Below are 13,023 nucleotides of genomic sequence, written 5' to 3' on the forward strand. Positions count from 1 at the left end.
ACGCTGCGAACCACGTGCCCGTGGATATAACTTCTAAACTCGCCTCCAATCGTGCCAAAAAACCGGTGCATTCAAGAAAGAGTAAACGCAGCCGCATCGCTCAGTGTGACAATAAAAAAGAAAGTGCTCTGTGTGCCGTCTTGATCTAAGTTATTTAGAGGCAGTAGAATGTAGGCCAAGTTCATGATAGGGTCATCTTTCACATATCGCCGCCCGGTTGAACAAAACTGCGAATTGCAGTTGTCCAACCGTTCGTCGCTGCCTTATTACACAACCGCTGAAACCTCGCAGGCGTACATAGAATCATACGAACTGCATCGAAATCGAAGGCCAGCGAAATTTTACGCCAAATCAGGGATGGAACAACGAAATGCAGCGTGTTTGTCGAGCATCGCAGCCAAGCCGCACAGAAATGCCGCAATAAAAGGACGCGCACCAAGTCACCTCTCTATCCTCATGAAAAGAACTCCCGGTGAGGTCTGGCTCCGAACATGCTTCAAAAGCCCTATCACTAGCGACATCAGCGGACGTCGGTGCGTGCCCCCTAGCGGAAAAGCGGTGCTAATCGCGGTAGCGGCCAGCTTTGCGAAGAACGTTGGCCCAAGCGGCCCTAAGCGGCATAAGAACGTTGGTCGCCGCGGCGGCGGCGCAGAGATGGCGGTGCCATTTTTCACGGGAAAGGAAGATTGAGCGCCAGTGAAAGCGAAAGCGTTCCGCTCCCTACGTACACAGAGATCGCCGCTCGATGCAGACCGCAGAACGACCGGCGTACGGGGGGTACCGGTATATAGTAACGCGGCTTCTGGTCGCCGTCCAGGAACGGGCCCTGGCGTATATCGCGCACAACGATCGCGGGATGAACCACTCCGCAATTTTTCTTTATAACGAAACGCTTGCGATAGCCCCGCTCTCTGCACGTGCTGGAATTCCGCTGCCACAAGCTCAGAACAATAAAAGTTTGTCCGCGTGGATTGCGCAGTCGACGTACGCTCTGCCTCCGTATCAGATGAAAGTCTTTCTAGCGCCACAGCAACAATCCACTGGCGGGGGAGGTCAAACTACTCTCTCTCTCTCTCTTTCCCTCTTTTCGTGCAGAGTCCCGGCTTGGATGAACCGGTTCCCTAGCTTTCTCCAAGATCAAAGTGGAGAACCAGAAGCAAAGCGGTTTTATTTCGCGGGAAACCTGATTTCATGCCCGTGACAGCGATGTTGACAGAAACGTCAAAGCAAGGCAGTATCAGCGAGCATTTGCGGTTGTATACTGACAGTAGCGCTCGTATAATAGATAGTCAGGCGGCTGCACTTCGAATGTGGGCGTACCGGCTGTTCCTTCTCCTGTTGGTATCCGTTTAATGAGCCGCCATTTTAGCCAGCTTGTCGGCACGCCCTTCTTCGACCCTCACTCAGCTCTCGTGGTTCGTCCTTGCGAATTTTGTCCCGACCACTACAACATTATGGGGCTCCCTGACACGAGGCGATCGCCTGGCGCAACACCGTATCGCGAAATTCCTCGCGTCATCCAGCTGTCGTCGCTGCCTTCGATACCAGAAGCAAGTCAGCGACACGGCGGCGCCGAATGACGGAGGTCGAAGGAGATTTGGAAGGGCGTTGCCGCCCAGCTGTGGAGCATCCGCAAGGGGTTATCGTACTTGATGAGAGAGTCAGCATTAAGGATTTACGAGCAACGGGTAAAGATTTCAGCGGATGCGGAAACAAGTTCGAAAGCAGCGTTTCTACGTGCACTCGTGTTCGTCGCCGTTGACAAACAGCTCCGACGTGCTTTCATCGGCTTGTCGTCGGTTGGCCATCCCTGGGACGTCGACTGGAAGACGAACGGTGACGCGGGCGGGAGTGGTCGCGCTGCTACTGTACACGCGCACAGAGCGAGTGGGTCGTCCAGCACCCACGAGAAGAAAGGGTGGGGAGCTGCTAGGGCCGTGAGGCGTCATGAAAATTCATGCTCATGATACCTCTCCTCCTGGCGTGCGACAGGACAAGTAAGAGTTTAGGCGCGTAAAAGTGGAGGATGCTCCTACATTTACGACCACGATGTATACGGGATGCGGAAGAGCAGGAGCCTCAAGGACTGATTGCGTATATGTGTTTCTTTTCTTTGAATGTATGATAAGAGACGCTGGTGCACACTGGAGGCGCCGACTACCTTGCTTCGCATTGCGCGTATCGCAAATTACTCAGATAAACGGACGTGACAAGCATAACAAGCAGGAATGAAAGTTCGCGAGCAGCTAAGGGTCCAAGTTTTCCACTGTGCGCAGGTCAAGTACTAAAACTAACTTCATGTACTGCTGCGCTGTCCTAAGAAAGCAAAAAAAAAAAGGCAGAAAGAAAGGTACTCAGCCCTGCGTTTCGGGAGATAAACATCGTGTTCTCGACAGTGCAAAAGACAGTGTTCTGTGCCATCCACCGATTCTTCCTGAGAGCACGTTCAGCTCCCGCTTCTTCTAAACTCTGCCAAGACGCGGTCCACGTTTTGCTGCTTCAATCGATCGGGCGACCCTGATCGGCTTGATCAGTCGAATATCCAGATTACTTCCTTAGTCTCGATCTAAATGGAAGCACTATTTGCGAAGGAAAACAATGGCTCTGCTACTGTGTTTACTGATCGAAACTTTTCCTCACCCCTTTTCTGGCGCCGTACGGCACTCTTCGAGCGTTCATTGTCTCCTGGCAATGTGACAGCCTGCTGCTATCGGCAACAATCAACACTCGAACCTTTCAGCTCTCGCAAACTGCGTATCGGTTTAAACATTTCACTAAATGCTCAGTTCAACCTTGCCTGTGAGCGCAACAAACGAAACAGCGAGCCACCAAGACGTAGTGTACGTATTGTTGTACTTTCTGCCAATCGTAGGCTTGCTAAGACAACGCTTCTTACTGCTCCGACTGTTGGAGTCATTTCCAACTCTGGCGAGGGTGCGATGCGGAGCACGTGTAACTGTCGTGATAGAGATCAGCCTGGAAGGCGGCTCTCGGAGCATACAATCCAAGCATTAATTTTTGCAGCATCTTCAGGCAGATAAATGTCCTCGCGTTATTTCCTTGCTTATATAAATGCTCAACCGACACATGCTACCCTTATAAAAATGGTCTATAGACAGTCTATGCACTTCTAATAGATTCTGTTGCCTTCCTATAGATATTTCTTTTTGTATTTTATAGTCTATAGATTGTCTATAGACAAAAGTCTACCAAAAGTGTATGGCCATAAATCTATAAATTGTCTATAGATTCTCTATAGCATTTTTATTTCTTATAGACTGTTTTCTAGGATTTGTCTACAGAGAGTCTACAGACCTTATAGACTGATATCTGTGGATAGTCTATAGACTGTCTAAAAAAGTTTTGTAAGGGCCTATAGGTCTGTCTCGTCGACAGCGTCCTCTGTCTCACCTTGACGGGCTTGTCGTACTCGAGGAGTCCGTTGTTGCGGATGATGTCGGCACTGACGCTGTTGTTGTCCCCGCCCGAGATCTCCTTGATGTAGACGTTGCTCTTGCTGGCGCGCTTGATCATGATGTTGCCCGCTTCGTCCATCTTGATCTTCACGCCCTGCGAACAAGAGGCAAAGCGCATTGTTTTACGCGCACGTCTTTGCACGAGGGGTATACGAGCATAATTTTCAGGTACATGACCAAGGAAATAAATTAAAGAATTAATATAAATCAATTGTCACCAAGAAATTCTACTATAAAACGCTCCCTAGCACAGTATAAGCAACGATCTAATGTCATTCACGAGACTTACTGCCTCTAAAGTCGTCGTTTCGCAGTCAATCGCTCCTTCAAAACACTTTCCACCGATTTTTTAAATACACGATGGCTGTGCTCTTCTCCGTTACAGGCTAGGACTGTCATATGAGTTGTGAGAAAGCGCTTTCAGGCTTTTGTAAATCACACGAGCTTTCATGGTTTATGTATTTCTGCAGTTGGTACTTCAATTTACTGATGCTATCGAGGTCAAGCATCGGTGAAATCAGTGGGCTGAGAAGAGCCCCGTAAAGTGTCTATTCGGTGGTTAAACACATAATTTTCTGCAACATCCATCCATAGAAATAGGTGCGAGAGCGGGTGTTTTGAAAATAGCAGTGAGCTGTTGATACGTCGAAAGCACCATAACCAACCAACCTCAAGAAACCACAGGCACACATCAGCAATCTGCCACGTCTCACGAAGCAAAGAGGAGCACGTTAAAAAAAGAACAGTAAGCTCTCAGCATGTTCAAGCCCTTTACAGGTACAGTCTTTGTCAAAAGTAACCAGGCTGCATGGTTTACTTCTCGTTCATATAGTAGACCCCTCACATCTTCCCTGGAGACCAAAAACTTCTTTGAAATTAGTGACAGGGGTTCTCCTTACCATAGAGAGATTTAGAGCTTGAGGGCAGGCATAGTAGCTTTACTATACGACTGCGAAGTAAACCGTGCAGCCTGGTTACTTCTGACGAAGACTGTACGTCCTTTATAGGGGTGGGTATGCTCTGGAAAATTGTGCTTGCTGGCGCTTTATCTAGTGGCACGACACAGTAGTAGCTGTCTGATAGCAAGATACTCAGTAATTGATTGATATATTAACTGGCCCAAGACAAAGAGTGAAAATAGTGAATGAGCAAGAACTTTGACAGCAAGCGTCGATGTGCCAGAACAAATCAGCATTAGCGCTGATAAAAGCCTAATAAATCTTAAATGTCTTGATTAAATGAAGGCGTTTTGAGAGCGTCAAGGAGATGAGTCAGTTGGACGAAAAACTCAAGCGCCATAGGTATACTTTGCCAGAATACAAATAAAAAAAAAAGATATATAAGTGCCCCGCCGCGGTGGCTCAGTGGTTACGGCGCCCGGCTGCTGACCCGAAAGACGCGGGTTCGATCCCGGCCGCGGCGGTTGAATTTCTTTGGAGGAGAAATTCTAGAGGCCCGTGTGCTGTGCGATGTCAGAGCCCGTTACGGAACCCCAGGTGGTCGAAATTTCCGGAGCCCTTCACTACGGCGTCCCTCATAGTCTGAGTTGCTTCGTTAAACCCCAGTAAAATCAATAAAAACCAAAGATATATAAGCAAACATCGCGTGCGCGCGGTTCGAGGTTCGTGACCCATATGCGAGCGGCGCAGCATCATCCTTTCCTCTTCAGCGTGGGGAAGCCCCACGTACCTGCTTCCACCGACCTACGCGTCCTTGCTCCTCATCGAGAAATTGACGTGACCCGCCCATCCAGCAGCTCTTTCTCGGTTAGGGCTGTTTTAAATAACGGCCAAACGGCGCGCGCCCTGGTGCTAAAGGGTCGCGCACGCAACCGGCCGCACGCAAAAGCGGAGAGGCAGACGAGCGTCCTGTGCGATCGCCGCCCCGACAACGCGCAGTCGCCGGCGAAAATCGTGAGACCGCGGCGATCTTGTTTCGCTCAACGCATCCAAAGGCAAAAACACTCGAGAGGCAGACGAGGGGCAGGTCGCGGTGTAGCCGACTTTGAGGAGGCGAGGCGGGGAAAGTGAGAGGAGACGCCGCCATCACGCGATGATCAGCGCCGTCCGGCCACCCGCGCCGCCGTGCCATTGTTCGACCGCGCTGTCACCTTTGCGCTTCGCCCTTCTTTCTGGCGCTCGTTTGGGGGCGCCCGCTTTCCCGGGCTGCGGCGTCGCGACGGGGCACAGGTGCGCGCACTTGCCCTCGTTTCTCTGCCGTCGTCTAATACGCGCGGAGACTGTGTGCGCGTCTGATTGCGGGCTGCGTTCCCAGAGAGTGACTGCCTGTCCCGCGCTGGTGCTAAGATGTCCGTCCCGCTATAGTTTGTCTCTGGCAGAACATTAACCTTTATTCAGCTTGAGACCCTTTTTTGCCTCTTTATTCTCCTGTCTCGCGTTAGTCCTGCACCTACCATCCCGATTTGTTAAGTTCAGTGCAGCGTTAAATGACCAATTTTCGTGTGTGGCGAGCCACAGTTGATTCATATAGCTGATAAATGTCTCGTATATATGTATCATTTATACACCTCACATATGTCCAAGCTGGCTTCAAGACAAAGGCTTCAGACTGCGTCAGGCACGCCTGAATTTCGATGGAGGCGAAATTCTAGAGGTTCGTGTACTGTGCGATGTCAGCGCACGTTAAAGAACCCCAGGTGGTCGAAATTTCCGGAGCCCTCCACTACGGCGTCCCTCATAGACTGAGTCGATTTGGGACGTTGAAGTCCAATAAACCAAACAAATCATCCGAACGTCCCCTATCCGCGCTTACGTGTCACTGCAATCGCTGGTCGGAGCACTGGTGAAAAACGCAACCTGAGTCCAAGAAAGACAGCAAACGTAAGGCGAAGCTGGAATCGCGCCTGATTTTTTCAACGATTTTTTTTAAGGAACGCAACGAGCAGGTGCGTGGTAAAAACCGAAATTGCACAGCCGTACTGAGAATGTCCCTCCCTATGTGAATTCCTTCATCTCTGACTCGCATTCACCAGCCCTTAGCAACAAGGAAGATGCGCTTCTCGATGTTATTGTTTCTTTTTTATTCCAATCGATTCAGTGAACTTATTTTTCTTTGAGTTGTCTTTTATCTTTCACTTCACTCTAGTTCATATACGCTTAAGTTTCCCTTTGCCTTGTAATTACTTCAATCATTCGCTCTGGCATTCCTCACTAAACCCTGGCCAATCCCTCTCGTGGGTATGTGCCATTTCTGAGGAGGCAAACAACAAAAACCACAAGGAAGAACGCCCCTGCGATAGACCCGTGAACCAGGCGACAATGGCCTGCCGGTACGACGGCGACAACGTGAGCAGACGATGCGGGTGGGAGAAGGAGGGGCACGCACGCAGAGAGTGACAGAAACGCAAATTGAAACCAAAGGAAGAGCCGAGACAAAGCAGGGCGCGGGGGCAGGAAGAATAGGGGTCAGCTCCCAGGGAGCCAGTCGGGCACCAGGCATTTCCGGTTCCGGTGGCCACTTCCACCCGCGTGCGAAGTAGCCGGCTGCCAGGCATCTCGCGTCCTCACGTCCCCGACTCAAAGCGAGCGCGCATCCTTCTTGGCCGCCGAAGGAGTAAGCGCCACCGGAAGCTGTTGTCCCCGCGGGCGCGACCTGTTTCGCACGCGTTCAAAAGGAGCGAAGTGCATTGCCGACCTCGCGCATGCGCGGAAGAGGGGAGAGTCAACTCGGCGCTCGCTTGTTTCTTCTTGCCCCGTCTCTTGTTTGCCTATGCCGTGTGAGCGGGGAACATCGGCTGAGGTTCGGCAGCCTGCGGATGTCACGGTTGCATGTCTCTACTGGCAATACCTGCACAGGAAGATCTGCCACCTTACAAAAGAATGCCGACAAAGGCACCCCTTGGGAGCGCATTGGAACCTGGCATAGCAACGTGGAAGGACTCAGCCATTCAAGAAGATATATCCCTGGTTATGCAAGCGCGCATGGAGCCGCTGCTGCTAACAAAAAAAACAAAAAACTAAACGAATACCTTCAGACTTGTATGCTGCGCACGCAAATGACATAGGTTAAGTAATTCAATTCTGGCCCTTTTGATAACGGGACCTGTGTCGAACGAGTAGTCCTAGTAACACTTATGTGCTTTCTTTGTCTTTTGATTCACTTTTGAAGGTAACATATGGGCGACCAGTAAGACAGCTTGTCATAAACAGAGCTGGTTAAATCGATGCAGTTATTGCAGTTATACGCTGACGCACACTCCGAAGTACTTTCACATGCACAGCGTCGCGATAAGCTCCTTTCTCACGACCGCCAGACACTAAAGGTGCTGCACTGCAGTTACTAGGTCTGCACGCAATTTTCTACCTAATAAGGTAGTTTGGTTTAGCAATTTTCGCACGCATCAGTAGTTTACTCTTAAGGCAGGTGGTTGCATATATCGCTAACATCAGGCTAAGAAAACACACGTGTTTCACATGAACCGCAGGTGCGGAGCGCACAAATCGCGCGACAAACACAGCGCTTTAGGAAATTACGGGGTAGCTAGCTAGCGTCATCATGCTGGTTGGTCGACATAAAAACACCACAACAGCGACAAAAAAAAAATAAAACGCAGTCGTTAACGGGCAGTTTAGATGCTACCCGAGGGAAGCGTGCGCGCAGCTATAGCTGAACTCCACGCGTCCAGAAGGTGAGGAACGGAGGTGACAAGACCGGTCGGCATGCAGGCGCCTCATAACAGCGGAATAACGACCGCCGGTGGCCCGACAAGGATCGGCGGCCGACAAGGCACATTTCTGCCGTTGCTCTCTTTCGAAAGCAGTATACACACAACGACCAATTACGTGAGCGGCTTCACCGGTGAAGCGGGTGGGCCTCTGAAGCACCCGCATTGCGGATACGACCAGTGTCTGCACCCAGAACGTGTGGCCCACGGAAAAAAGAGCCACCCTCGATGCCCTGTCCCTCAAGGCCGCTGCAGAGCGCCTCCTCAAGGGTGACGACGTTAGCAAGGGCAAGGCAAGAAAAGCAAGAAAACCTGGCGACACGCCTTACCCCCCCCCCCCCCCCTCTATATTGGGCCACCAGTGCGAACGTGTAATGGCCCAGGAGGGGAGACCTTGCGCCCCGCCTAATTACACTTCTAATTGACCCCCCACGACTGTGTCTCAGGGGGGCCTTCTTTTAGCTATCTCGTCACCACCACACAGTGGGAGAGGGAAAGGGGAAAGAGAAGAGAGACAGGTGCGAGACTGCGTTGAATCAACGACCCTGCCCTCAGGTTGTGCGCGCTGGCGAAACAGAGATGCAAAACAAACACCCGACACCCAGAAAAAGACTCGGCCGGGACGCGATGGCAGAAACGAAACGGCAGCCAACGGCCAGGACAACTCGGGAATGTTTCTGCCTAACCTCGAGGCGTTTAAGGTGTTCCCCGAGATGCAATTAGTGCTAATGAGAGTGAGGCCGGCCGACGTGCGGTACGTGCGCCAATGCAGCTTGCTAGGTGATAAGAATTAATTGCGGTTAAAAAAAAAACGCAGTCGTGGCGCGCCAGCTCTCCCCCAACCGTCGCCTTTTTGCGGCTGCACAAAGAGAACGAGCGGATAAGGTGTCTAGCACGACGGGTAAACAGCAGCGTAGCACGTTAATAGGGATATTCGGAGAGTAAGGGCCTCTGACATTTCACCTTCTCTTTCTGTTTGCCTTTTTCTTTTGGTGGCCAACATTTCTTGAACCATTTTTTTTTTTTCAGGTTTTGTCTTAAAAAGCAAACACCAATGACATTTTTATTAATCAAGAGTTAACATTATATACTCGCCAGGTCTTTTTCCTCACCATCTTTGGGGCATAACCGATCTGATGGTTTCGTAACAAATACCTGCTGAACTTCCATTCTAACTAAGCCTGTGCAAGAGGGACAGCCGTCTCACGCGAGAAAAGAAGTTGGCAGAGGGCAGCCTAATAATATATATATACCATTACGATGACGGCTAGGACTTCTCAGCAAGGAGCTTAAACGTTTATTTTAAGTTATAAGCCTGAGCGAGAGTGGCGGCTCGAGAACAGAATAAAAAGGATGTCCTCACTGAAAATAAGGCAAACATACGAACTGTGTGAAATCTTGTACGGCTAGCGTCTTCTTTGCCAGTATCATATGAGAACGTGTTTTCAGTCTGTAATGCGGTTCAAAGGTCCCGGTAGAGGGATTTGGCTGGAAAAGGTAGTTCCGATACAAAGACGTCTGCTTGCACAACTGGCACGTAGCCGCGTTGTAGCGAGGCACGAGGAAAACCACAGTTCCCAAGTCGGTGAGTTTACATCATTTGTAAACATTTTTTCCCCCTTTTTAGTTAATCTCTCTGTACCTCTTGAGCTGGGACGCGAAGTTTCTGAGAAAATCCTCTAGTCGGTGTCTTCATCACGCATCGGAAGACATGCGCTCACGATGCAGACGATAGGGTCACCTCTCTTACAAGCAGGTACTGAACTTGTTTGTGCCGGGCGTGCAGAGCTCCCGGTCGAGGACGGAGGTAAAGGCGGTCTCAGCCCGCCTTTACCGCCGCTCCGAAGATCACGAAGACCGCGGTTCTCGCAGTCGCGGCGACGGCTTTCCACGAACCGCGCACCAATGGTGTCAGCCAGACAGAACATTGCGTTCCACTTGGATGACTACGTGCATCCGCGTTGAATGTTCTCGGTGTTTAAGCGTCACACTTATATAGCTGGTCTCATGCAACAGATACGTATACCGGTACCCTGCGGCAGATCAGCTCCGGCACCACTGGCTCAAGTTTAGAATGAAGAAGAAAAAAGAAAGAAAAGCATGCAAGAGCGAAGCGTCTAGTTTTCGATCGGGTCCTTCCAGGAATTGGTGTTTCCAGTCACATTTCTTTTCCTATGAGAAGCGCTCGCATGGCCAACATCCTTGAGGTTTGCTGCTAGGCCTAAAAGAGTTAGAGAAAGGGGCTAACCAGCATATTTCGATTTCGGCTTAGCCCTAACGTATGAAGAAAAGTGCCGTTGACAGCAACTATCCCTTGGGTTGCTCAACGTCCAAACGCGAAGAATGATCGAAGTGAACGATGGGCAATAACTTATTCCCTTCTCAGTCCTCTCAGGCCGCACGGCAAAAAACGGCACGTCAGCGGTGTGATAAAAGACAGCCTAAAATTCCTGATCGGTTTTGACGATGCAGAAGAACACGACGATTTTCCCCGAACCATTTTTTCCGCGGCGAAAACTAAGTAATCGCTCCCACGCACTGACGCATTTCACCACACTGCAGAAACATAGAGCAAGGCTGTCCCAAGAAAAGAACAGGGTCAGTGTCCGCCGCCGAGCGCAATTTCTCCGACTGCTCGACTGTTCGACACTCCTTCACGAGAAGATCTGCTTGCGCCGAGACAGCGACACAAGAAGGCGGCTGAATTTTCCGCTCTGTCTGTGTGAAAGAACTTTCGGCATTTCCGGCTCGTCCAGTTAACCTGTCACGCCTTTTGTCCACTCAAATCCCAGCCCGCAAACAAGCAACTCGTGCATGAGTCAGCTTGCTTCAGTCGCGATACAGAGACCTCTCTTTCAAGGCCCACCTCGCAAGTCAGGGGACAGCTGGACGGTTTTTTCTATTTGTTTTTTTTTTCAGCCAACGAGGCGGCTCAGCTAAAGTTCGATAACAAGCGAGATGGGGGAACCAGGAGTAGGCCTAGTATTGCGAGACTCCCTTCCCTTCGTGTCCGCCGGCTCCCCCTTTTCACGCAAGCCGGGTAGGCACAAAGATCGACTCACACTTTCAGATCGGCCCGCAGACAGCCTCGGGGCATCTTACGCCAAAAGTGATGGAGAAAGTAAAAGCTTCCACTGCCTTCCTTCCTCTGAGCGGAGGTTCAGGCATGCGGCTAAGCAGGCCTGTCAAAAGAGCCCCGCCGAGTCCGATCTGCAGAGTCAATTAGGTGTTCCAACCTCCGCTTCCAGAGTTCGCTCTTTCGAAGCTCCCACAACAACAGCCCCTGTGATGTAACAAGCAGCGGCCGTTGCTGCCTCAACTTTGTAACAGCGTCGCGCCAGCTGATCCCGATGGTGGAGTGGTCGTAAAAAAAAATTACGGACGACACTTAGGACTACTTACGTGACTTGAACGTGAAAGCATTGTTTTTTTTATTTAGATATTTTTAATTTTTCTCTTCCTCTCTAACGACACACCTACTCTTTAGAATGCAATCGGAAGGAAACACATGCACACTTGGTTCACCTTCGGTCGCCAAGCAGCAACGCGGTTTTGCGGCCTCTCGGTAGCGTGCGCACCTCGCAGTATGAAAGTCTGCGGTACAGTTCCCCGCACCTTCGGGAAAAGGGGACCACTGCTGCTAGCCATAGCCGACGGCGGGTTTCGTTGTCGATGAGCTATACAATCATCATCATCATCATTAGCCTGGTTACGCCCACTGCAGGGCAAAGACCTCTCCCATGTCTCTCCAATTAACCCTGTCCTTTGCCAGCTGCGGCCACCGTATCCCCGCACATTTCTTAATCTCATCCGCCCACCTAACATTCTGCCGTCCCCTGCTACGTTTGCCTTCTCTTGGAATCCACTCCGTTACCCCTAAGGACCAGCGGTTATCTTGCCTTCGCATTACATGCCCTGCCCAAGCCCATTTTTTCCTCTTGATTTCAACTAAAATGTCATTAACGTGCGTTTGTTCTCTCACCCACTCCGCCCGCTTCCGATCTCTGAACGTTACACCTATCATTTTTCTTTCCATAGCTCGCTGCGCTGTCCTTAACTTCAGCTGAACCCTCTTTGTTAGCCTCCACGTTTCTTCCCCATAGGTGAGTACCGGTAGGATACAGCTGTTGTATACTTTTCTCTTCAGGGATATTGGTAAACTGCCATCCATGATCTGAGAGAACCTGCCATATGCGTTCCACCCCATTCTTATTCTTCTAGTTAAAAGAGAACAGCCCTTGAGGGTGAGGGCCCAAATGGGGCTCAACGCTCGTGACTAAGACTCTCCCTCTCTCGCAATGTGCACTCTAAACACGGATACGCCCATATGGGAGTAAAAAGGGAGTAAGAGGACAGCTTAGTCCCTTTTCACTCCTTTTTGGTCAGAGTGTGGGGAAGAAGACCATGCACTGTTGAGCGCGCTGGTGTGGACACTCAAGATAACCACAAAAAGGCAAGCAGTGAGTCAACTGTGGCTCGGTAGTGGAACGCTACGCCGTGCAGCTGTCCAGCTTTGTTTGCCCGCTAAGCAGTCGTAGAGATGACAGTGCTATGCACTGCAGCCACTACGGTCGGGGTTCGATCTCACGACTTTGGGCTCGCAGGGAAATATGCAAAACATTAAGGGAATGAGCGGGCACATTTACAACTGTGGGCACATTTGAACCTGTCTATTATACTCGCTCATTCTGCGTTTGAACTGCACCAGGATCATGAGAACAACGGTTGCATAAAAGAAAGAAGCAAAAAAATCATCATCATCGCCATGATGAAAAGAGGCATCGTGATGAAAAGAGTAAAAAATTAACCCCAATTTACTTCTTTAAACTAAATTCGACGTAAGTGTGCTAGCACAATGTATGT

The 13,023-nt window shown here is 50.4% G+C and overlaps 1 protein-coding gene across 3 annotated transcripts in view; it reads right to left on the reverse strand.

Annotated features, from left to right (window-relative positions):
* Positions 1 to 13,023, reverse strand: part of exp (expansion) — a 302,399-nt gene that overhangs the window by 18,423 nt on the left and 270,953 nt on the right. For all 3 annotated transcript variants that reach the window (XM_089561691.1, XM_089561675.1, XM_089561684.1), the window contains exon 5: positions 3,412 to 3,570. In XM_089561691.1, coding sequence (XP_089417817.1) covers positions 3,412 to 3,570 — 159 coding nt within the window. The remainder of the gene's footprint in view (positions 1 to 3,411; positions 3,571 to 13,023) is intronic.

Source organism: Amblyomma mixtum, chromosome 1 (genome assembly GCF_055824585.1).
Source record: "Amblyomma mixtum isolate Tamu chromosome 1, ASM5582458v1, whole genome shotgun sequence".
Taxonomy (NCBI): domain Eukaryota; kingdom Metazoa; phylum Arthropoda; class Arachnida; order Ixodida; family Ixodidae; genus Amblyomma; species Amblyomma mixtum.